General features: G+C 43.7%; 3 protein-coding genes and 1 long non-coding RNA gene across 5 annotated transcripts; 1 reads left to right on the plus strand and 3 right to left on the minus strand.

Annotated features, from left to right (window-relative positions):
• Positions 1-308: 308 nt before the first annotated feature.
• On the minus strand, positions 309-3,916 carry LOC147244949 (uncharacterized). Of its 2 annotated transcripts, none has more exons than XM_086184193.1 (2): positions 3,456-3,916; positions 309-3,228 (listed from the first exon to the last, which is right to left on the minus strand). In XM_086184193.1, the coding sequence occupies exon 2, from the start codon at positions 2,530-2,532 to the stop codon at positions 1,855-1,857; it is 678 nt and encodes a 225-aa protein (XP_086040319.1). In that variant the 5' UTR covers positions 2,533-3,228; positions 3,456-3,916; the 3' UTR covers positions 309-1,854. The 2 variants fall into 2 exon arrangements, with proteins under 2 accessions (XP_086040319.1, XP_086040318.1); XM_086184192.1 differs by having other exon boundaries at positions 309-3,233.
• Positions 3,917-4,687: 771 nt separating this feature from the next.
• LOC147244950 (uncharacterized) lies at positions 4,688-6,423 on the minus strand. The gene is made up of 3 exons (XM_086184195.1): positions 5,880-6,423; positions 5,569-5,735; positions 4,688-4,907 (listed from the first exon to the last, which is right to left on the minus strand). Exons 1-3 carry the CDS (start codon positions 6,064-6,066, stop codon positions 4,719-4,721), a joined length of 543 nt encoding a protein of 180 aa, XP_086040321.1. The 5' UTR covers positions 6,067-6,423; the 3' UTR covers positions 4,688-4,718.
• A 986-nt stretch (positions 6,424-7,409) lies between these two features.
• LOC147244951 (uncharacterized) lies at positions 7,410-8,222 on the minus strand. The gene is made up of 3 exons (XR_015109953.1): positions 8,204-8,222; positions 7,994-8,125; positions 7,410-7,872 (listed from the first exon to the last, which is right to left on the minus strand). It is a non-coding gene; the product is annotated as an uncharacterized LOC147244951 (long non-coding RNA).
• A 4,017-nt stretch (positions 8,223-12,239) lies between these two features.
• On the plus strand, positions 12,240-17,639 carry dhx58 (DEXH (Asp-Glu-X-His) box polypeptide 58). Its single transcript, XM_086184191.1, has 12 exons — positions 12,240-12,847; positions 13,037-13,224; positions 13,584-13,788; positions 13,916-14,106; positions 14,719-14,832; positions 14,919-15,051; positions 15,160-15,345; positions 15,445-15,695; positions 15,777-16,088; positions 16,358-16,545; positions 16,633-16,729; positions 16,830-17,639. The coding sequence occupies exons 2-12, from the start codon at positions 13,048-13,050 to the stop codon at positions 17,013-17,015; spliced, it is 2,040 nt and encodes a 679-aa protein (XP_086040317.1). The 5' UTR covers positions 12,240-12,847; positions 13,037-13,047; the 3' UTR covers positions 17,016-17,639.
• Positions 17,640-25,663: the final 8,024 nt, after the last annotated feature.

Consider the following 25,663-nt stretch of genomic DNA (forward strand, 5'->3'; position numbering starts at 1 on the left):
ACATACATATATACATATATACATATATACATACATATATATACATATATACATACACATATATACATATATACATACACATATATACATACATATATATACATATACACATACATATATATACATATATATATATATATATATATATATATATATATATATTAGATGTTTTATCATAAATAATTATTATACATTATATTAACATATTTCTTTAGAATAACAATTATCCTGTGTAACTATGTCTTGGTATTATGTTTGTGATGTTTCTATTCTTTGAATGGAAAGACAATAAATTTCAGAGAACTCAATTGCTGTCCATTGTTTTTTATAAGTCACATTTTCAACAATGAAACACATAGGTGGTCTTTTACGTAGACAAACGTTAAAAACAATTATAGCTGCCTAATATAGGCAAAAAATAATGTTATGCATCATAGAATAGAATGTAAATTAGAAGGCTCCATAGATCTTTTTAGTGCAAAATAGTAAACTAAGTAGTGCATTTCAACCAAAACAGTGCAAAGACAGTGGCTTAAGTGCAGAAATAACAATTGTGCCTGAAAAAAAGAACATAAACATAAAAAGCACAGCAAACAACATAGTGCAGAAATGTAATATCTGTTAACAATATACAAAGAACAAACGCACCAAATAAACCACTCATATATACATACATATACATAGTTAAGGCCATTTTTAGCAGACGCTCAAAACAGTCATCTGCCCAGATAGCTTCAGGGGTCTGGGAATCAGTGGCCAGGAGCTCTTCCACTGCTTTTTTAAAGTCTGTGAAAGAGGCAAAAGTTTTCCCAGACAGTCCCTTTGAAGTTGACGATTTTGACCTCTCACAATATGTCTTCTTCCTGTATTTCAGATGTCCCTGTGTGGACTGGCCACAAAGTGTACTGGAGTACAGCTTTACACTAGTGCCACTGCGCTGTGACCTTTTCCTGCTGTAAAGAGTGGATCGGGCAGGAAGCTGCTGGGGCACAGCAAATAGTGGCTGCGGCTGGGGATGCTGAGCCAATTGTGTTGCTGCTGCTGCTGTGGGCTGGCTGAATGTGGCACTGGGCTGAACAGGGTTGAATGTGGCACTGGGCTGCAAAGAGGGGAAAGTGGGGCCAGGCTGCAAAGAGTGGGGCCAGGCTGGAGTCCTGCTGAGGTACCTGGTGGCTGTGTTGGTGGAGCAGCAAAGTGGTCCACCCGCAGTTTGCGCTTCCGTGTCCCTGCCAAGGATGGAGTGAGCTGCTACTGGACTTGAGGCCGGCTGGTGTGCGGCCTCTCATCTGGAAGCTCTGCCGCAGGCGGTTGGCTGAGGCTGGCTACGCTCTGTGGACGACGGAGGATGGTCAAGCCCTGGTCCATCACATTCCTGGCTGACAGGGCTTCCTGTCTTCTGATGAACTCAGCAATGCTCTTTGTGTTGATTTTCAGGATTGGAATCCCGAGCTTGCTGAGTTCAGGGTCGTCCACAGTCAGACGCTGCTGCACCCGCTGGTACAGCTGTGTAATGTACTGCTTCAGCGGGGAACCGTGGGCCTTCTGACGACAGTCGGGGTGAAGCCACAGCTGTTTAATGATGCAGTACATCAGCCGGTTCTTCCTCGCATCCACCAGGTGGGCAGCTGTGTGCCGCTTCCCAAATTTTTATTTTTGCACCATCGAAGCCTCAGCCGGATCGCCGTTGGTGCGGCCAAACAGTGCATTACCCCAGCGTGCTGAGTAGAGGGTGTCGAACTGTTTGATGCTGCGGTCGTGAAGTTCCGGCTTGCTCCAGGCGCCGATGATCCTGTCTCTTACAGGCGCTGAGGGCAAGCTTTCCCTCCTCCAAAGCAACTTCAACTAAGACAGCGCTCAGCTGCTCCACATGCTGGTAGCCGGCAGATGGTTTGGCCCACACACGTCCTCCACACAGGGGTCCAGTTCAGGAGCCACCACCTGGTTGGTGAGGACCAGGTTCTTCCTCAGCGGCGAAAGACTGTCCCCCTCAGCGTCTGTGACGTAGCCCACGTCCTCGTCCGTGGACTCCAATGTGTCACCACCTGCCTCCCCCTCCTCCTCGTCCTCCTCTTGCAGTGCCTCTCTCATGCAGGCATAATGTTCGAAAGAGGAGAACGGTGCAGATGACTGGGAGAAGAGGTACTCCAGTCCAATCCACTTGTCACCAGGAGGACAAGGCGGCCTGAAATTCACCTCCTCCACCTCACCAAATAGGTCCTGGAACCTCTTGTTCAGGCGGTCAATCAGGGGGGACACGTACACCATGTGGAGCCGTCCCTTCTGGCCCTTCACCCAGGCGGACTCCTGGTCTGAATTCCAACGTGCTATCCCACTGAGGAGATAGACCTGGAAGGGGACTGCAGCACAGCGGGGTCCCGGAAACCTGTTGGGCAGAAAGGAGTGGAAACCCTCCAGGCTGTTGCTTCCTCTCACGGTGACGTAGTATGGCAGCCTCACACCGTTACAGCTGACGTACTTGACTGTTAGGGTGGCCATTTCCACAACACCAATAAGGAGGACACTTTGCAGCATTTAGTGAGAAAAGAAAAATCGCAACATACAACTCTAGTGTACTACCCACTACAATATAATTTACAATACCACAGTGATTCTGAGGTACGCTGTTCATCACAAGACAATTTTATCTATCATATATCATGATGTATGTCTATGTGTAAGTGAAAGGTGAAAGGTCTTTGTTCACACTATTTGAATTTATTCAATACATTCATCATTCAAAGTGCAGTGCCAGAACAGCAGAACATGTATGGTCTGAAATGTGCAAATAATAAATTTACATAAAAATAAATAAATGTTAAAAAAAATACATTCCAGTTCTTAAATAAGTAAAAATCCTCAAGTGCACATGTTTTGAAAGCATATTTGGCATTAAATTGACATAAAAAATAAATTAATTAATGCAAAAAATACACATCCCAGGTCTTAACAACCATAAAGAACATTTGTTTTATGTAAACAACAAAAGACTGAGAAAAAACACCATGTAACAGGTGAATATCGACCTGAAAAATGTGTAAAAAATGTAACATATTTGTGTTTATGTAGGTGTGTGTGCAGCAGTCCACCTGTATTTTAACTGATTTGTCCTCAGTATCCTGTTCTCAGTTTCCTGTTCTTCATTATGGCCTCAGCCCTCAGCAAAATCCACTTTCAGCTGCTGCAGCAGCTCAGGAGACAGCAGCACCTTCAGGTTCATCATAGCCAAGCCTGCACTGCAACAAAAAACATAGCAAAAATACTGTTATCAACCTTCAAAAATCTGTATTGTGTTAAACCTAGTACATATTCATTTCATAAAGCCCATGCAGAAGTTCCTTTCTTAACTATAAAGCCCATGCATAGAATCAAAATGTTTTATTACAAGTGTTGTGTATATTTGTTTAATTAAATATAGTACACAAGTGACAAACCAAAGACGATAATATTGTACTCACCAAATAATTGATCCTCTATCTGAAATACTTCTGGCCTTTTCTGGCAGCATCCAAGAGTTTTTTGTTTCCAAGGAACTTCTGGTACATGCTTGTGCAGGGAAAGGTGAAGTTGACACAAACTTGGAGCTCTGCTTTAACGCTGTCCACATCCAGACGAGTCCTCTCGTTTCTCCATGCAGATGCCATCATTGAGAAGACTCGTTCTGTGTGTGCATTGCTGCATGGGATGGAGAAAATGTAGGAGCTGACCTTCCTGAGATTCACAAGTGGTCCATCTGCTTTGGAAAACAGTTTCAGATACCGCTCCAGCACACAAGTTGTGTGCTGACGTCCACATCACAGCGACACAGTGTGCAATAAGCATGCAGATCGTCTTTGCTACTTTTGCTTATGAATGTATGCTCCTTTGACCATTCCGCGTTGAATAAAGTCCGTCTTTTCGGCATGCTAACATTGAGAAACGAGACGACACAGCGGCTAACACATGGGAACAGGGGGCGGCTTGTTTACATTTTTAACCAATGAGAAATCAGGGAATTGAGTGACACCGCTTTTAGCCAATCATATTTTAAACCAATCACTTAAAGTTTTACATCATTGGATGATTTGCAGCGTTGCCTTCAAGTGCAACTCCAAAAAGGAGGACAAATAAGCGTCCGGCTTGAGGCTGCGCAGGACGCCGGACAAGGCATTTAAATTCCGGACTGTCCGGCCTAAATCCGGACGTATGGCCACCCTATTGACTGTGGTGTACATGTCTCGCCCCGGCGGATCCTGGATGCACTCCAGGTGCTTCTGTTGGTTCTCCCAGACCTGGTCGATGGAAGCCGGGTCTTTAAACAGATGCACCTGGTTCTCGTCTTTTCCCGCTGCTCCCTTTAAGATGTCGATGACGCTCTGTACACGTGCAAAAGTCTCCTGTGCTCCAAGCGTGATCCTCCTGACGTGATGCCGAAGATCGTACTTGGTCACGTGCAGCTCAATGACCTCGGCATCAGACAGGGGGTCATACTTGGTCGGATGACCTGCACGGACGGCCTGGAGGAGAAGCGCCATGTCATCCTTGTTATATGCAAAGACAGCAGCGGAGAGGGCAGACTTGAATAGTCCATATTTGGAGTGGTGGTCTGTGCGAATGGCCGCATTGAATCTCATGATCCAGTGGAAGATGTCCAGCCACACCATCATTCCTCTCTGAGCCCAGTCGTCAAACAGCTGCTCCAACGATGAGATGCCATGAACTCGACAGCAGCCACGGTCGACTTACATGAGCTCAGGAGGTGCCTCTCCTGCTCTCCTGTAACGGTCCATCAGACCCACCGCCATCGGCCTCAGTTTGTCCAACGACTCCTCACATGTGAAGACAGACATGAGGATCTGACCCTTTTCATTGGCCACGTTTGTGCACCACTCTGCAGTCCCTCTCCCCTGGCCAGAGAGTTTCTTGCAGATCTGATGAAGAACACAAAACAGAGTGAGTCAAAAATTCAGCTTAATACACAGTAAAGCTGATTTTCAATTGCTTCCTTTTTGGTTTTTTTATTTAACAAGTCAGCCTTATGTCTTTAATCATTTATTTACAAGCTATTATAGGACTAAATAAATATTAAATCCAAAAGTACAAAAGTTTAAGTAACCTATGATGAAACCACTTTTCTTTTATTCGTCAATGCACAATGAGACTATTTGTTGTTGAAACACATTTCCTGTATCAATGTTACCTTCTGGGCTGCACGGTGGTGCAGTGGTTAGCACTGTGGCCTCACAGCAAGAAGGTTTCGGGTTCGAGTCCCGGCTCGGGCATGGGATCTTTCTGTGTGGAGTTTGCATGTTCTCCCTGTGTCTGCGTGGGTTCTCTCCGGGTACTCCGGCTTCCTCCCACAGTCCAAAAACATGCAATTGGGGACTAGGCTGATTGAATACTCTAAATTGACTGTAGGTATGAATGTGAGAGTGAATGGTTGTTCGTCTCTCTATGTTGGCCCTGCGATGGACTGGCGACCTGTCCAGGGTGAACCCCGCCTCTCGCCCGTTGACGCTGGGATAGGCTCCAGCCCCCCCACGACCCTTAATGTGTAGGAATAAGCGGAAGATGACGATGGATGGATGTTACCTTCTTGGTGGAGTCATATTTTAGGACTGTTCCAAACGTGGACAAGATGTGGGTCCGGTAATCCTCAATGTTGTCTGCTTCAGATATGAGGAAGGCTTTTCTCAGCAGCTTTGGCGTCGGCAGCTCCCTCCGAGTCGGTGGCCGCTGGAACTGATGGGCGAGAGTCCCTGGAGACAGAGAAGGGGATGTTTGTTAGACAGTGTGTCTGTGTGAGAGACAGCGGGAGTGTGTCTGTGTGAGAGACAGCATCTAGACTAGACTGTGCCATGACTAATTTACGTCTGTCAACAAATAACTCATATTTGACTTACTAATGATCCCTCCAGGCTTGTTTTTCTGGCAGAGGAGGGTCGTGTACATATCCTTCCTCTGCAGATAATCTTCGCAGTGGCTCTCCTGGACCTGCCTCCAGATCTTTTCCATGGTGTTTCCCTCAGTCCGGTCCCTCATCAGTCTGATGACCTGCTCGTCCACGCCCCGTCTGAAATTACAGCACATTTATGTGATGTCAGTGCAACTATTCAGATTCAGATTCAGATTCAGATTCAGATGACTTTATTTATCCCCGAGGGGCAATTAAAATACGGTACAACTGAGCAGCATGACATTAAAAAACAAAAAACAAAAAAACCCCAAAAAAAACGGACATGACAGTGGGAATAAATAAGAGAATAAAAATAAGATTAAAGATAAAAATACAATAAATATACTACATACAGTATGTACACAATGTAGAATGAAGAGTAAGGTGACTGGAGTGAGTGAATAAAGTGCAGACAATGTAAACAGTATAAACAGTGTAACAGTGAAGACAGGATATTGAGTAGTCCGGGGAGAGTATGTAGGTGTGTGTGTGTAGGGTGTTGGTGTGGGGAAGGTGTTAACAGCTGGAGTTAAAGAAAAGAATGGCTTTGGGGACAAAGATGGCTTTCCTCCTCTCAGTTCTGCAGGCCACACAGCGGAGGCGTCGCCCAGAGGGGAGCCATTCAAATGCAGAGTGGAGTATGTGTGAGGGGTCTTTGATGATCTTGGCTGCCTGTCTCAGGGCCTGTTGGCTGTAAACGTGTGAAAGAGTTCTGACAGGCAGGCCGATGAATTTGGAGCACACTGATGCAGTGCGCTGCAGTCTGTTCCGGTTCTGGAGGCTGAGGGAGTGGAATCAGCAGGTTATGGAGGATGTGATGATGCTTTCCACAAAGGCGTAGTAGAAAGTCATCATTATGGGTGCGCTGACTCCAAAGGAATTGAGTTTCCTGAGGAGGAACAGTCGTTGGTGACACCTCCTGAGAATCTCCTCTGTGTTGGCAGAAAAGTTCAGGAGGTTGTCAAAGATTGTGCCCAGGTATTTGTACTCTTCGACCACCTCCACTGGCTTCCCGTGGATGGTGGTGATGACAGCAGAAGCCAGATCCCTCTGCTTGCTGGAGAAGGTCACCACCATCTCTTTGGTCTTGCTGACGTTCAGTTCTAGTTTGGAGCTGTCACACCACTCTACAAACTCCTGAAGAGCGGGTCCATGATGTTGTGCTGGGCCTGACAGCAGTGACAGGAGAACTGTGTCGTCAGCATATTTCACCAGGTGGCAGTTGGGCTGTGTGGATCGGCAGTCATCTGTGTAGAGGATGACGAGCAGGGGGGAGAGCACACAGCCTTGGGGGGAGCCAGTTGAGGTGAAGCGGAGGTCCGACTATGCTCATTAATTTAACTGTTTGTTTTGAACTGCAGATATTGTGAAATAATACAGAATCTTACTTTGGTGTTAGAATTGCAGGGAAAACCGCCTGATGTGCTGGACTGAGCTGCTTCAGAATGGCTGCGTCCCATGCCAGGAAGCAGCCAATGGAGTGTTTTTCCGACTCCTTGGAAGCTTTCAAGCAGGCGTTGCAAGCCAAGACCTCCGTCAGCATCGAGTACCAGCCGGATACGTCGCAGATGTGTCGCACAGTCTTGGAGTATCCACAGCAGTAGAGGAAAGCCTTGTCATCGCCTGCTGCAGGGCACTCGGACCGAGGACAGCGAAGGCTGTATCCCCACACACCCACTGGTCTCCAGAAGAAAACACGGCTGCGGAAGAAGGCGTCTGCGGAGGGCACTCCCCCTGCCACCAGCCCAGGAATATCAGGGGGATAGAACCACATCCGGTCATCCTTGAGGACCTTCCTTCTTTTAACGCCATGCTTTCCCTCGTAGGACATCTCTCTGGAAAAGCCCTCTCTCTGCATCCTCCTTCAGCCATTTGATGTCGGCACTGGGGAGGCCGTGAGCAGCAGACTCCCACAACTTGTGCCAGCCCTCAAATGACACCTGATGGCATGACAAAGACAAAGCTTTTATTTACCAACCACTGGGTGCTCTGTGAAGCTGTTCTCAGATTTACTCTCTGAACATTACTAAGCTGCATTGTGTTGTGCTGTTAGTGTGTTACCTCAGGTGGAGAAGCTGAGGGAGGGATCACAGTGGCAACGGGCTAAGGCTGTGCAGCATTTCTTCCCGTGGTGGCTGCTGCAATGGGCTGTGGCTTTGTCACCGTCATTCCAGGTGAAGCTGGTGGAGGTGCCTTTAAAAGGTAAGTACATTAGTATAAACCTGTGTGATGATGGCTTTGATACGTTTGATCTGTGAATTATTTCCTTACTGGCAGTGATGGAACAGCCTCTTCTCTGTGGCTGCTGTGGAGGGTCTGGTTCAGCCACAATTTTGGCAGCCCTTGTTTCTCCTGAAAAAATAAAATAAAATAAAGACAATGAGCTTCAGTCATCCTCTTTTAATCTTTAGTAGTCTAGGTCTTTTTTTTCTTCTGGATTCATAATTAATGTATTACAGGTCTATATGTGCTTTGTGTTATAATTGTGAATAGAAGCAATCAATAAAATCCAAAAACTGATTTACTTTCAAAACTGGTCAGAGCCTCAACAAGAGCAGCATCGTCTTTCCAAAAGCTGTCGCTGGCAGGAGGGGGGGCCACTGAAGATGGTGAAGGAGGGGGTGGAGATGGAGAAGCTGGAGACTTCAGCGGAAAGGGGGAAGGAGGGGCCATCGAAGCAGATGCTGAAGTAGGGGCCGCTGAAGCAGATGGTGCAGGTGGGGCCACTCTCTTATCAGATTTCTGCAAAGTACGGTTTAAATACAGTCTTGAAACTTGTCTCATGAACAGCAACCTGCTTTTGACTTACAGCACTTTCACCTACCGCCTTCTCTTTCTCCAGGATGTACAGTCTGAAGCGCTTCAGTGTCTTGGCACTGATGTCCTCCTCCTTCATCACCAGCCACTGACGAACCGAGCAGAAGGCCTCCTGTGCCATCTTGCGCTCATGGTCGCTTCCAGCCTGCGGATCCTGCTGAAGCACCTTGTGGAGGCTTTACCACTGCCACATCTCCTGGTAGGTGAACGATTTAAATCGCCCCTGGCCATAAATGGCCCTGTCCACATTCACCTCCAGGTGGCAGGAGACTGCAGGGATCAGCTCCACATACTTCCGCAGGGAATCCTTTATCCAGTCATCAGACCTCTGCCCCCCTTTAAAAATCTATTGGGAATTGAATTTATTCAGGAGAAATTTACTTACTATTTAATGTATCCAACATCATTTTCCACCAGCCACTTGAAGGTCTTGCCAGCATACTTCCCAAATGTGACAGTGTGCTGCCCAAGCAACTGCTTCTCATTTGGGGAGGAGGTGAAGATGCAGCATCTCCGGTGAGCTGAGGAATTATGCAGTAGAATGATTAATAGAGACTTTGAAAATAACATTTTGCTCGATGTAATGACATTTACCTGTCAGATTGATTTCATTTTTTGTTAGACTACAAAAATACATGTTTTTTCTGTTACAGTTGTGCAGTTGTTGATGACAATATGTGTTATGCTCTTAATGAAAGAGCTATTACCTTCCTCGCTGGCCATTTTCGGGTCCTTTAGTCTGCTGTCCTCAGTCTTCTTCTGTCCTGAAGACTGGTAGCCCCTTGCCTCCTTCGTGGCCTTCAGCACACATTGCTGCCTGTCCTGTGGCACAGTGGGGTCCATGATGCACAAGACTGGCAGCAGTGGGTCTGTGGCACGTTTAGCAGTGGCTGAAAAACACGACATTCTCATTCTCACAGCTTTTTACCCCCTGGCTTTCATTACATACTTATTTAGTAAACTTTGAAATGCACGATTTGTAACATGTACATATATCTTGCATGCATGTTACAACAATACATTTGTCCAAATAAGTTTACACAACCCAGAAGAAGAAGATCACCCCCCCCCCCAAAAAAAAACTTACCTGCTGAATGGGGAGCTGCTTTGCAATCCATCGACATATTGGAAATGCGTTACTTCCAGTTTACAGACATAAAAATGGACAACAATTTGATACTTGTGATATTGAGACGTAATTGGGTTAAATTCGCAGCGGTGTTGGTTGGCGCAGTGCACCGGTGTTTAAATTAAGCTAACCAATTTGCCAAAAAAGTACCAAGGACGTGATATGAAAAAAAGGACTTTCATTGATAAAATACGTGTTTGAAACGTACAACGTTAATGTGTACAGGCACTAAGCGGGATAGCTTCACAACAAAACTAAGAGACATATTTGGGTTAAATCCGAGCGGTGTTTAACATAAGCTTAAAATAAGCGAAACGGAGGGGGCGGGACATCACGGCAACGGTAGACTCTCGACCAATCGGGCGGGAAAAACGGTAGACTCTCGACCAATCGGGTGGGAAAAACGGTAGACTCTCGACCAATCGGGCGGGAAAAACGGTAGACTCTCGACCAATCGGGCGGGAAAAACGGTAGACTCTCGACCAATCTCGACCAATGCATTGTCTAGAGTTTGAGGCGGGATTGCACCTTCGACGGGCCGACGTCTGTGAGCTCCCCAAATGTGGGAATCTCGACTGCATAATTTCTGGTAGTGGGGGACTGCGTTCGCGCTCTCCCCTGACGTGCATGTTGAATGTCAATGGAGGAAGGAATTGCTGTACTGGCTATGCAAAATATCCGTGTTGTACAAAAATCGAAATGGTGTCAAGTATAAAGTCCATCAAAGTGTATGCCTTTAAACTATGTGGCATAGCATTTGCTACCATATTTTCATGTGTGCCATTACACTCAAGATTAACTTGCACTCATTCCATACAGCACACTGGCCTTTCCAGCTTTTTCATTTGGTCATACCATCATGTTTTTGGTTGCAATTTTTATTGCACATGTAAGGTATGTCGGAATGACCTTTTGATGAATATGTCTCAATCTTTTTTATTTTAAGAAAGAGAAAAAGTAATTTGTATATTTCTCCAACAGGCAGACTCACTTTATACTGTATCTCTCTCTCTCTCTCTCTCTCTCTCTCTCTCCATATATATATATATATATATATATATATATACACAATGTTACAATATTTGTAAGTTGAAAACAATGAATATATACTTGGTGCTTGGTAACTCTTGCAGTATTTTGGCATGGCAATCCAACAGTGTGTGGATGAGTAAATAATGACTAGATTTTCATTGATTGAACTATCTGTTTAATAATGCAACATAAAAATACTTTCAATATTCTGAGACCCATCAACTCCCCCACAGGGGATTGTTTTTTGAACGTGCCACCCTTTCACCCCTTGTGAGTTTGCAGGTTATTTAAGTTTTCATGACTTGTGTATATCTTCAGTAACTGAGATTCTTCTTCTCTTGTTTTGAGCCTGTTGAAATAAGTTTTGCTTTCCTGATAGAAGGAGGAGCAACAGAAGGGCCCCAGTCAGGGTATTCTGTCTGAACAGATGAGAAAGTGTGTAAGTTTCATCTTTGAAAGTTGTCCTGTTTTCACAATTTCAGGAAAAGCACTTCAACGGAGTGAACAAATTAATAAGTATTCATATGTTTTTATATTATATTTATGAATCGTCTCTTTTTCAGGCTGTCATTGTTGCTCCAGTCCTCCTTCAGAATCACTCAGTGAGAACCCTAACCCTTTCACTTTTGTTTCTCTGACTCATGCAGATTATCATTACAAGATTTAAAGTACCTTCAGTGAATCAGCTGAAAGGTTAACATGCAACAGAAGGCTTTTTATGCATCATAAATGTGTATTATTTTTTAAGTAGCATATTTATTTTTGGCTCTGTTTTTGGTTTTGTGTTTTTTGCTTTGATTTTGTGGTGGTGATGTACTTAAATGATGAATAAAGAAGTCTAGTCTCTTATCGTGCCAGTGAAGATGTTTTGTGTACAGTTTATCACCGTAGCAACCACACATAATTATTTCAAGTTTCCTCTGGAATATTCATGAACAGACCTGTTCTTACAGCATTTATCATAACTTCCCAAGAAAGTACCCATAGCAAGTTCATGATGCGTTTGTGTTTGTGGACGTGTCCTGTTCTCTCTCTCTCTCTCTCTCTCTCTCTCTCTCTCTCTCTCTCTGTCTGTTCATATAGCAGGTTGGACACGTGATGGGTTCATGGTACTATTTCGAAGGGAGGTCGTCGGACCCCCTCTTTCTCCTTCTTGCTCCCGCTCCAAAGAGAACGCCGTCTGTGTGTTGCTGTCGCTGTGACCGGTGCCTGAATTTGTGTGAAATATTGTAAAAGTTAAAGAAAAGCAGTCTAGTAGCTGCGGGGGGCTTTTTTTTTGACCTGGTGAAAAAGGGATAACATTTCATCCATCGTCGTCTTCCGCTTATTCCTTACTCGTAAGGGTCGCGGGGGGGCTGGAGTCTATCCCAGCATCTACGGGCAAGAGGCAGGGTTCACCCTGGACTGGTCACTAGTCCATCGCAGGGCCAGCATACAGAGACGAACAACCATTCACACTCACATTCATGCCTACGGTCAATATAGAGAATCAATCAGCCTCGTCCCCAAATTGCATGTCTTTGGACGGTGGGAAGAAGCCAGAGTACCCAGAGAGAACCCATGCAGGCACGGGGAGAACATGGAGACTCCACACAGAAAGATCCCGCGCCCGAGCCGGGACTTGAACCCGGAACCTTCTTGCTGTGAGGTCACAGTGCTAAGCCCGTGTGTGTGTATTTATTTATTTATTTCAATAATGTTTAGTCGTTGTTATTGTATACATCAATAAAAGACCCAGGATTGTCACTGCATGTTTAAGCCCTGTTGTTGTACCTCCAGAATCCCCCTCAATAGGGCCACTTGTCTTGGAGGCGTTAACTTTCATTTTCCTTTTTCTACGTCATGCAACTGATCGGGAGAATAAAACCCCACCACCCACTGTCTTACTGTGGACGAAGAAACATCAAAAGGCTACACTGCAATTTTACAGCTGACTGGTGAGTTAATAAGCACCTTAAACGACTTTAAACAGTTCGGATCAAGATCACCTCTGAAAAAGCACTTGTTTTTCTCAATTCTCCACTATGATCATGTTCACAGCTGTGATGCACTGCAGTGTGAACTTGTGTCTTTTTTTTTTCAACAATGTTTTAGTTTTGTGTAATTTTAACTCTGTTGTCTAATAGGAACGTAAACAATGGCAGATTTACAATTGTACGCATACCAAGAAGAAGTTGCTGAAAGGGCTCTTCAAGGAGAAAACGTAATTATTTGGCTGCCAACGGGAGGAGGAAAGACCCGTGTTGCTGTGTATGTGGCCAAAAAACACCTGGAGACCAACCCAAAGGCTAAAGTCGTGATGCTGGTGAACATGGTAAACTGTTCCAAAAAAAAAAAGGAGACACTAATAATTTCAGTTTAACTTTAAAGCAGGGTACTATCTAAGAGATCAATTCATCGCTACATCAATTCAAGTTTAATCCCATGTTGTAGGGAAAGTATGCTTTTTACTATTGTCCATTGAGCCAGACAAGAGTATAGATAAAATGATGACTGCTAGTTAGCTTAACGCACTGACAGTGGCAGTGGATGGGTACCTCTGTCAAGGCAATCAAATGTGTTTTTTTCTTGAAAAAAGCCTTGTCTGCGGTCATATAACCAGGTTTGTGCGTCATATCTATTTGTGTTCTTACCTCAGTATAAAATGTGTTGCTGGTTCACTTTACCTTGTAGGTTCATCTGGTGGATCAACATTACACTAAAGAGTTCAAGCCTCACCTGGGAAGTACTTTCATCGTGGAGCCGATCACTGGAGTGAGTGAGAAAAAGGACTTCCTTGGTAGTGTGCTGCGGGACTCAGGTGTGATCATTTGCACCGCAGAGTTATTATACAATGCTCTGACCAGCAAGGAGGAAGCCAAACATGTGGACCTCTCAGGTCAGTCAAATTGAACAATTCTGATGTGTTGATGAGGAGGTGAGGTTAAATTCAGTGTGGGATACATTTTCTAATTATCTGCTACTTTTTGAACATGTATGCCTGATGGATTCCTGGATGCATACAGAGATTACTCTTCTGATTGTTGACGAGTGCCACAACACCAAGAAGGAGGCTGTTTACAACAAGATTATGCAACAGTATTTGAAGAAAAAGTCGCAAGGAGAACGAAATTTGCCACAGATTCTGGGTCTCACTGCATCTCCAGGGACAGGGAATGCAAACAGTCTGGAAAAGGCTGTGAACTATGTACTGCAGGTAAGGATCCAGTGTTGTCTTTAGCTTTTTATGCTATTTATTACATAGATAAAGTATTTTTTTTAACTGTCTCCCCCAGTGTCAAAACCTGTGCACTCATCTTGCGAAACTGATAAAGTACAAAATTTTGGGCCCTATACAGAACCAGGTTCTGTGGACCCCTTCCTTTATTGATCCATTTCTCCCAAACGTTTCAAGGGCCTTCCCTAACTGGAGCCCTGGGAAAAAAAAGGTACTCTTGCAAAGAAAACACAAGTTCTTTGACTCATTAGCAAATAAAATTGTGTAATGTTCCAACAGGGAAGGTTGGGTCACATTGATCATGTCAGTGAGTCAGGAAGTGTCTGGTAAATCAAAGAAAGTGAGCTGATGTGCTGCATGCACACTTGCCAGTTTCTAAGCTTACTGATGAGGTTTGTTGAATTAGTGAAAGAGTAGGTGAAAATGTTCCTGAAAGAGTTTGGGTTGATAGTATATGTAGGCCTACAGTACATTTACATATAGTGAACTGAAGCCTTGGCATAAACCCTGAGCACCCCCACTGCCAGATTTGACCCCTGAATTGCCCCTGCAGAGTTTAGACCACAACTGGATTTCTATCTCTCTCCTCAGATTTGTGCCAACCTGGACTCAGCCATAGTTTCAACTAAAACCTGTGCTCTTGAGCTGAAGGAGCGGGTACCCAGACCCAGAAAGACTTACGACATTGTTGAAAAAAGGCTTGAGGTAAGCAGGGATACCCGCTAATCAGACCTAATGTAAAATAGAACACATTGTTATCACAACAGTATGCATGTTTTGTTTTTTTCAAGGATCCTTTTGGGGATCATCTGAAGTGGTTGATGCAGCAGATCCATGAGTACATGAACCTACCTTCAGACTTCAAACTGAGAGAGTATGGCACACAAGAGTATGAAATGGATGTGGTAGCTTTACAGAAACACGGTTCGTCCACAGTCCTTTGTTATGCTTCTTTGTGGGAAAGAAATGCAGATGAAATGTCAAGATGAAGCAAAGCCTCTGACAACTGCACGATGTGTATTTATTGGACAGGAATAAAAGAGCACAACAGACTGTTACAACAGTGTGCAATCCACCTCAGAGAGTACAATGATGCCCTGCTCATCAATGATACACTGCGCATGATGGATGCGTATAATTCACTTGAGGATTTTTACAGTACTAAGTTTGTCTCAGCCATAGATGGAACCGACTACTTCCTGGTGGGACTATTCCAAGGTAGAGTTGAGAAGTTTTACATGATTTCTTTTGCTGATTGAGCCAACATGTGTAATATTTTATGATGCAAGCAATCATATCGTTCTCACATCTATGCAGAGAATCAGGTGGAGCTGAGGAAACTAGCAATGGATTTGCGGTACGAGAACCCGAAGATGGCCAAGCTTGAGGAGGTTTTACTCAAGCAGTTTGGTCCAGGGATGAATTCGAGAGGGATCCTCTTCTGTAAAACCCGTAAAAGCACCCGCTGCCTAAGTGACTGGGTCCTCAATAGTAGAGCGTTACAGGAAGCTGGTGTCAAGGCAGCCATCTTGACTGGGGCAGGCAACAGCAACAGTCACATGACACAAGTGTGTTGACATACAATCTTCAACTTCTCTTCTTTCTGTTTTAAATGACTTAGTTCTACTGGCTCTGTCCTTTCCTTCCAGCATGAGCAGGGAGAAACAATTCGTCATTTTGGTCAGGGTTCTCTCAACCTCCTTATCTCAACTAGCGTGGCTGAAGAAGGACTTGACATCCCTGAATGCAACCTGGTGGTGCGCTATGGCCTGCTTACAAATGAGATTGCCCAGCTGCAGGCCAGTGGACGAGCACGGGCAAAAGACAGCCAGTATTCACTGGTCGCCCAGGAAAGGGGGCGGGAAGAGCGCAGAGAGCGCATCAATGAATGCCTGGAGGAACTTAATAGGAAAGCAATTGCTAAGGTCCAAGAGATGAGCACTTCTGAATTTCGCCAAAAGGTGAGGGTGCAGTCCATCCCTTATTCTCACCGGTTATTACTTCTGCCAAGGAGGTAGTTGTATTTGGTGGTGTTTGTTCTATATCTGTCTGTTTGAAATGCAGGGGTATAGCATGGGCCGAGAAATAACCCATTTCATTTTGGGGGCAGATCAACTGAAAAATGGCATTTTTCACATTGTGTTTGGATAAGATTCCCTTGGTGGAGGAACATGCTCTCAAGGTGCTCTTGAGTTGTTCACGCAATCACTTACTTCATCTTTGTCTGCAGATTGCTGAGCTTCAAGAGAAGGCAATTATCAACTGTAAAAATGCAGAAAAGAGGAAACAGGAGAGGAGGAGATCCATTGCTGCCTCCAGTATCAAGCTCTTGTGTCGAAACTGTTTAACGGCGGTGGCGTCTGGCAGTGACATTAAACGTATCGAAAGTACATATGTCAACATCAGCCCTGACTTCAAGTGAGTTGAACGACTTTTTTAAGAGGTCAGACAAGGCTTTAGAAAATATCCACTCTGCTCAAATCATGGCTTGTTTGTATTTCTCAGGAAGCACTACACACTGGGTGAGCTGGTCGTGCTGGAGAGGAGTTTTGATGACTGGGTGCCTGGGCATAGAATCCGTTGTGCGGGCAAATGCAACCAGGTGGGCCTTCTGATCACTGTCAGCTCATTAGCAGCTTCAACAATAACATTGTTTTATGCTCACGTTGTGGTCTGAGTTTAATTTGCATGTATATTCCTAGGAATGGGGATATGAAATGAAGTTCAAGGGGAGCGTCCTGCTGCCAAATGTAGCCATCAAGCATTTTGTCCTGGAGACACCTGGCGGCAGGCTGCTGGTTAAGCAGTGGAAGGATGTTCCTTTCACTGTGGAGGAGTTCAACCTTGAAGAGTACTGCCAAGAAAACATGCCAGACCTCTTTGACTGAAACAGAAATGAAAAAAAGAAAAAGAAAAGATTGACTTGAAGAGAACTATAATTCTATCAATCAATGTACTTCATAAGAAAACATGCTTTTAAAAAAATTCTGTCCACATAGTTCGCACTTAAATGTGCGAGCAGGCCAGTGTGGCAGTCGGGTGCTGAAACCCATGGTGCATCCGTCATGCTTGAAATTAGCATGACAGCTTTGTTTATGCCCAAGGTCTTAACTGGATTTGCATGTGTTTGTGTCTTCTGCTTCATCTTCATTCAAGCACAGGAAAAAAAAAAAAAAAACAACTCTTCTGTAACATGAATTTGAACTCCAACGCCATCTCCATCAACCCGAAGCTTGTCATCACAGATGACTACTCATGAACTAGTTTTATACAACCTCAGGTTGACTTATTTTTGTTTTACTCTTTTAGAATTTTATAAGTGACTTTGAGTTCAAAAAAATAATAATGATTATGATGATTATTAAAATTTATATCATGCTTTTAGTGGGTCACTGATTTAGTGGTTGAATGTCTTTTATTTATTTTCCATTTCCACCCTTTGTTTTTTTTCACAATGCCATGGACTCCTCCTGAAGCCCTGTGTACATATTCAAATAAAATTGCTCATCAGATGTTATGTAATTAATTTTCTTCTGTAAGCCACTAGGTGTCACTATTGTTTAGGGAATGGTGAAACCAAAGCTCAGCACACTTCTAAACAGGATTTGAACGTGAACAGCTGTTGATCAGACTGAAAAGATCTGGGTCTTTGAGCGTAGTTGGGGATGATTGCTATCACTGATGTTGGTTTGTTGGCAGCACAACTGAAATTCTCAAGTTATGATTGCATGATTTTGGAGAAATTGTAATTAAGATAGAACTGATTTTGAACAGCGTATTCTATTTTTGGATTTGTGATATTCATCAGCCTTTTTTTTTCAGTTTTCATAAGACACGCTGAGGTTTTCCTTTGACGTAAAGATTACGATTGGAGTAAGTGTCAAAACGCTTGATGGGAAATAATTAAAATAAGGGCATGCAAACACCTCAAGTTAAGAAAAAATCCCACAGATCAGCCCATCTTAGTTCAATCCATCATAAAAATCAATGAAGCGTTCACTGGAGTTGATATCGGAGAAAAACAGCATGGTGATATCAGATCGTACTGTAAATGAAAATTGGGGAAATGAATTTCTAGCGCTACTCAAACACCTGCTGATGTACACAGAATAATGCTGGCCTGCTTCAGTGGAAGGTCTCATTTGTTGCCAGGCAAAGATTCAAATGCAAAATGCGGAAACGAAAAGGAATTACACATGGTTAGATTGCAAAGCTTGTAGGTGAAGGGACAGTTGTGCGTGCGACGGCCTCTGTAGCAGTTTTTAAAGACGTGCACTGAGTATTTGACTGGAGAACCTCAGCAGACCTGCAGTGACTGCTGGAGCTCACCAGATCAATACAAGGTTATGTTTTTCAGTTTGGATCATTTAGCTCCGTCTCAGCTTCATCACACAATCCCCAAAACAGAAGTTATCACTTTAAAAAAAAAAGGGAGGGGGGGGGGGGGTTGTGTTGTTGTTGGATTATTTGCATTTTCCTCCTGTGTTTGCATGTAAATGAGCAGTTGAACCATAACCCAGATTTCTCCTAAACTGGACTGAAACTATTAAATTCCAGCTGGCAGCTGCATTCATTTTTGCCTATCTTCGTGGGTATCTGCGGGCAAGATGATCAGGTCAACCTCCCTTTTTGTGACATGCAAAGTAATCCTTTCAAATCTGGCAGAGAGCTGGAGTAGGAGCTGGACATAATCACACTGAAAACAGGCTGATTTCCTGGTGTCATGCCTGACTCGGATCCAGGCAGGCAGAGAGGAGACGAACAGTGTATGATTTACTCTGATCAGGCTCAGGGTCTATAATCAACACTGATTACTTCCTTTTACATCCCAGCTAAACACCCCATGCATCCTAATTGCAATTAGCTGTCTTCTAAAATTAAAGGAGCTTAGAGAAGTTGAGCAAAGTATGACAGTGCTGGTTCTGTGTGTGTGTGTGTGTGTGCGCGTGCAAGTATGTAGTGTGAATTTTAGTGATGTAACTCATTTTTATTAATCCTTTTGCCACTGCATCCGTCTGCTTACTGTACCGTCTGCTATCCATGCGATAGCATGTGTATCACGAGGAAGGCTTTAAATGTAGTTTGTTAAGACAATCAGTCAGTGGAGGCAGATGACCTGAACGTACGGACAACGAGCAGCCACTGAACTGGATTGTGATGTGATTCAAAAGTTCTACAAAATTAAAAAAAGAAAAAGAAAAAAAAGACTAAACTTTAAAAGTGAACTCAGGCGTAACTCAAAACTACAGGGAAGGAAACATAAAATTGAAAATGTGGATCGGTCATAATAAGCAAATGATCCAGGACCAACTGAACAGAAAATTTAACAAAGAATCTTTAATTTTGCTCTTGAATTGGAGAGCATGATTGAACTACAACAGGCACTCGTAGAAAAATTAAGCTCTTAATCGCCTCCCCTCAGTCCCAGTTTACAACAACAGATTTCATATATGAATATAAACGTAGAGGATTTTGTGTCCTGTAAACTCGCGTTGTCTTTATTGTAACAGAACTTGTGATTTTTGATTAAACAGGCTCCAAGTGCAGTGGTCAGCACTGTCACCTCACAGCAAAAAAGTCCTGGGTTCGAGTCCCGGCACGGGATCTTTCTGTGTTGAGTTTGTGGAGTCTGCATGTTCTCTCTGTTCCTGTGTGGGTTCTCTCTGGTACTCCAGCTTCCTTCCCACAGTCCAAAGACATCAAGAGGGGACGAGGCTGATTGATACTCTAAACTGACTGTAGGTGTGGCTGTGAGTGTGAATGTTTGTCTGTCTTTATGTGTTGGTCCTATGATGGACTGGTGACCTGTCAAGGGTGAACCCTGCCTCTCACCTATAGCCACTGGGACAGGCTCCAGCCCCCTCCAACCCTTAACAAGAAGAAAATGGATGGATGGACAGATGTCAAGTGGCTTGAACTCTCTTCTGCCTGCTCTAATTTTGTAAGTGTTCATTCTGCTTTCCACATCTCTCATTTTATTTAAAAAGTATTCAGTTGAAAAGCTGAGTGTTCCAAAACAGTAGGGACTTCTAAAGAGGTGTAAATGTTAATATTTGAAAAAAATCATAACAAAAATGAGTGGGAAGGATTTTTAGAATTTTTGGAGTGTGTGAAGTCAACATTAACTGCCAGTTAAAGTACGGTTAACATTCTGCTGTCTCCATGTTTCAGGTTTTTTTAAGATGCTTTCTGCTTTCTTGTGTCCCTCCGCTGAAGATGAGATTGATGATTCGTGAAAAGGCTTTTTTTAATGTCTATATCTCAACATCGCAGGTCAAGTTATTTATCATTATCGCAGTGTCTTTCTCTGCTACGGCGAGGTGAGCCCTGAGGCGGCCGTCTCCTCTGAGACACTTGTCAGCCAGCCGCCTGGGCGGTAGAGGCGCCAAGTTGCGTTTTAGCAGCTGGAATTGTAGCATAGCAAGGTTAACTTGAATGAACTAAAGGGTGGTAACGTTTGAAGACTCCCCCTGGTCGTATCCACGTATTTATACGTTTCATCTGTGTGTTTCTGAGCGTTGGTTGTAGTTCCAGCCAGACTCGAGCGAGTGCGGTCATCTGTCACATCCAGGTCTACTGAAGCTTCAGATCTTTTTTATGTGTGTCAGGGACATCAAAAGCTTCACGGGTGAACTAAAGATGGAGAGTATTTTGAATTTTTACATTCCCCTCTACATTGTAATTTTGTGGTATTTTTCTCTTTAACGCCCAGATGCTTGAAAACATGTTTGTGTGTATTTTCAGGGCAACATGAAAGCGATTACTGCATGTGAAGAGTGCATCTTTGTAGTCACATGTCTCCTTTGATGGAGGATGTAGCTCTCTGAAGTGGACTGCAGCAATGGTGACGGTGCCTGATTCGAGAGTTAACCAGCGTATTTCATGCTTTATTATAGAGCAGATTAAAGAAACACTTGTCTTTGCAGTCTGCTTCTTTGTGGCCGGGCTTTAGTCTAAACCCCATTCTTGTCCTTTCTTCGGTTTTGCTCTCAGCAGAAGTACTTATTGAAGATTATTGGAGAAACTAGAAGATAGATGAGGTTGGAGTCAGGATCTTTAATGTTCCTTTCTGCTCTTTTCAGCTGTAAAAGAACTGCAAACAAGTTGTTTCAGCTCATGAAACATCGCGACAAAACAGAAGCACAAGCATGACGGTTCACGTGCCTGCGAGACACGGCTGTTGCCACGCTCTTGTTGTGCTTCAGATTTGTCGTACCCTCGTGCACAGTTGTGTGGTGATTTGGTTTGAACTAAAATGAATGTGTCTTCCTGCCCTCTTTCTCTCCCTCGCTGCCATTGACTGCAGTTTGTGTCACTCTAATCTCTATTATTAATCCACGTTGAGTCGTTTCAGTCATTCAGCCAGGGAGGGATTATTGTGCACTTGTTTGACAGCCCACAGTTATTTATTTAGTCATCTCTAGCTGATCGCTGCAGGAGGATTGTGAGTGTGTGGTCTGCTTTGCATACAAGAGTGTGTATGAATTTAGGAGATGTGATGGATGTAAGGGTTAATGGAAGTCTACCTAACACCCTTCAGTGTGGGCAGGAAACTGATAGGAAGTCCCTTCTCGTCAACTAAGGGAAAAAAGATAATAATTGAGAAGAAAATTGCAGTTATGTCACTTCATTTTGACTTTTTAAATTTGACAACTTTCTCTTCCTATTTGAATATTTTCATCATCTTTTTTTTTTCTTTTACAGGAAAAAATGGGTTTCCCTGTAATTTTCATTCAGTTAAGTTAAAGAAAGAAGACAACTTGCTTCATTTCCACTTGTTTAATGTGATTGCACATCGGATATCTTTGGGTTTCAGACTGTTGTTTGACTAAAAAAGTGTTTTCTCAATGTTCTTCCATTTTGTAACACAATTATTCAGCAATGATAATATTCTTTAGCTGCACTTTGCATTGCTCGCTGTCACTGTGTGTGAGCGACTTTTAAATACACAAGTTGTTCATGTATTTACCGTTGTGTGTGAGTTTTACAGCAGAGGGGGTTCATGTGACAAGAGTCTGTTCTCGTGGCAAGGCCGAGGGTGTGTGTGTGTGTGTGTGTGTGGGGGGGGGGGTCGCTTTGCATGGGTTGAAATAATTGCACACAAGAGGAATGCAAAAGCATTTGTCTATATGAGGCTATCCTCGAGGTCACTGCTCGGGGTATGGATTATGCCGTGAAAAGGAAAATATGAAAAGTATGAAAAGCTAAGACATGCAAGCTCTATTTTTTTTCTAGGGTTTCATGAGCTGAATGAGATGAAATTAAAAATGACTGCCGCCCTAAATTTGTTTCAGAAAAATGATGCATGTGGTTAAACAGAGACAAGTGAACAGAGTGAAGGGATGGAAAGGAGAATAATGAGTACTGAAGGAAGAACGAAGAGAAACGAATTGAGACAAAGGTGTGGAAAGCTGTAAAGAAGGAAAGTCTGAGGTTCAATTAGAGCCAAGGAAAAGACAGTGCAGGTCCTGAGAGAGGAATACAGGATAAAAGTGAAGTCACTGAACATTCGCAACCTTATGAGGACAAAGACAAACTCCCAGAGATCTGATGAAAAACAGACAACACAACAGTTGATACACACACTGCTACAACCCAGGAGAAGCCAAGCCAAACCCAGAAAAGGCCTTGTTTCTTTCTATCAGTTGGAGCCAGAGATAAGTAGAGGGCTCATACAGCATAAAATGATTTCTACAGATTTATGAGACTGTGCCACAGCAAGATATTGATCCCTCTCCCCATCTGAACTGGTAAAAGAGCAAACCACAGATAAGCTTACTTACATTTCAGGTTCGTAGGTTGGTCCTGGTCCCAAGCTGAACGTAACTGGAGGATAATACGTGACCGCAGCAACAAACCAAGCTTCACAGGGTTGAAGAAAGCTTGCGCAACATTTTTAGCTTCGTACTAACAGTTTCAACGTCTTTTTAAATAATGATAAGTAGAACGGTACCTCTTTCATTCGTCCTCTGAGCTCTCTCTCGCTCGCCAGGGTCAAAAACATCTCCCCACATTGCACTGTACAGTGAGGGACACGATGGAGTAAAATTCTATGGTAGCACCAGGAAAAGCAACATTAATGTAAATAACCTTTTTTTTTGTAACGGGTAAATTCATCCCCTAGCTCAAAGATGTTCAGGTTCACGGTTATGAGATCGATCATCACCACCAAGCAGAAGTTTTGTTCAGCACGTTTCTGTTGCCCACTCTCCCATTCCTCCCTCCATGCTACGGTTGCGTGCTACTATCAGGTATCAGGCTGGTATCAGCAGCAGCAGCAGCCTCTGTACGACGCTGCTTTAAGCCAGCTTATAGTCAAGAGAGAAATTGGAGAAAGTAAAAAGGAGATAGAAAAAGGGTTCTGTTATTCAGAACTAGATTATATCCAGAAAGATGTATAGTCCAACCCAATTCTACCTGCATCTGCATGGCGAAACAGCACCCATCATTTAAATCAAGGACAAATGAAAGGGTTCATTATAAAACAAGTCAGAAGAGTAGATTTCATATTTTCCACGTTCTTTTAGTAGCTTAAAACGGACAAGATCTGCACAACAGGGGTTGCTCCCTCTGTCAGAAACCCGAGAACCATTGTTTCAAATGAACCAAGAATTTCCTGGGTAAAATTGTGCTGCTCCCGCTGTAAACTGCATGCTTCTTCCGAGAATAAAAACGGTGACAGCCGTAGCAACAGTGACTAAGAGCCGCGCGGTTTGGCTAACGGTGATTTGACGAGACCGCTCTTTTGTTTACCGCTTCATCATCATCGTCATCATCAACAAAACAAAAACAAACGGAGCAAAAAAAAATTTTTCTCAATAAAAGCCCTGCAAAATAACAAATAGAGCCATCGATCACGTTCGGAGAGCTCCAGGTCACGGGCTGCAGCTTTGCCTAATAGAAGCACTACATTAACTGGTGGGGAGTTTTGACAGATCCAATTACAATGAGATCCACACCTCGACCACTGCCCTGCCCTCCAGGCAGCCCTCAGACATGCAGACGTCCCACCAGCTCATCCACCACCTCATTCATCGCTTCAGTGGCAACAAGAACATTAATGCAATAGCAATTAGTGCCTTCATTTGAGCACTTATGTTTTATATGATGAAGAGTTTTCATGCTGCCACCACATGACCACCCGTTTTTCTTGCGTCTATTCCTGTCTTTGGTAAAGCTGCATTTCTCTAGTCTCTCCACAAAGGTCCAAATGATAGGTTTTGTGTCTGAGAAGAAAGGGGAGTTTGCTTCACCAGACGCAGCGCAGCAAAACATCTGGCTACAGTAAAGCAGGGGGAAACAACGCCACCTCACTTTTGCTAAATCTATTCTTTTGTCTTCTTCCGGGGCCTGGTTTCATTGTGCAGCCTTCACTCTCACTCCGGCCGCAGTCCTCCCTCTCAATTATGCTTAAGAAACAACGCGCTTGTCAGTCTTTCAATAGCTGACAGTCCATGTATGCACCCTCAGCCCAACAGTCGAGCCAATTAATTCGATCAGGCTGTTGAGTCGCTGTAGGAGGGCAGTGGCAGACTGACAGCATTGACTACATCCATTGTTAGGAGGAACAACACTGAGTAAACCAAGCTCCCATCAGCCTGAAGAAATCCAAATATAATTGTTTTAATCTGGACTATTCAACAATGTTTTGAATGCATCGCTTCCTAGTTATTTCTGCTCTACCCAGCCATGTATGTGTGTTCACATTCAGCGTAGAACATGTTGGGTTGTGGCAGGAATCAATACACAAATAGTTCTCCCTCCTCCCTGTTCAGGGAATGTCGGCCCAGGGAACTTCCCTTCACCAAATTCCTTCATTGGGAACACCCTGCAATTTCACCACCACACATCACTTCCTCCATGCTTTACCCTGGAAAACTAAACACCTGTTGTAGCTACTGAAATACAATATTTGAAAGATTATTGAAACAAAAACAGACAAATTATATTCTAGTTGTTTTAAAAATAAATGCAAGTGACTTGGATTTATTTTACAAGATGGACAGTGTTATTACAAAAAAGACTTCCAGGTTCATTTTATGACTCTGTGCCAGCAAACCAGAGCCATCATGTCCATCTGTACACCCTGTTTTTCATGGTCACATTATCTCTGAAACATCTTGGGAGAAATTCTTGAAATTTGACCAACGTGTCCACTGGGACTCGAGGCCCACCTGGCGGTCGAAGAACAAAGTGTCGTTGCGCTTGTGACATCTTCATTTGGAAAACAGAATTCTTTGTTCTCATTAGAAACCTGAGAAGATGGAACCTCTGTTACCACATTGGAAGATGATGACTAGTCAGAAGCCAAAAATTTGCGTATTATTTTTTGGGGGGTTTCATTTTTCGCTGATGTGAGCCGTCAACCCCTTCATGTAGGCCTTTGATGTTGCTCTCTATTCTCTTGCAGAGCTGCAGGAAATTGAGAGCGAAGATCAGGGGATTGTTAGCGACAGGGGAGAAGAGGTGGAGCGTGAGAATGACGCACGGTATGTCAGGGTTTTCTGGGACACGGCACACGGAAATGAACTAGCCT

Source organism: Aulostomus chinensis, chromosome 18 (assembly GCF_037954235.1).
Source record: "Aulostomus chinensis isolate RoL2024-O1b breed Wild chromosome 18, RoL_Achi_v1.0, whole genome shotgun sequence".
Classification (NCBI taxonomy): Eukaryota; Metazoa; Chordata; class Actinopteri; order Syngnathiformes; family Aulostomidae; genus Aulostomus; species Aulostomus chinensis.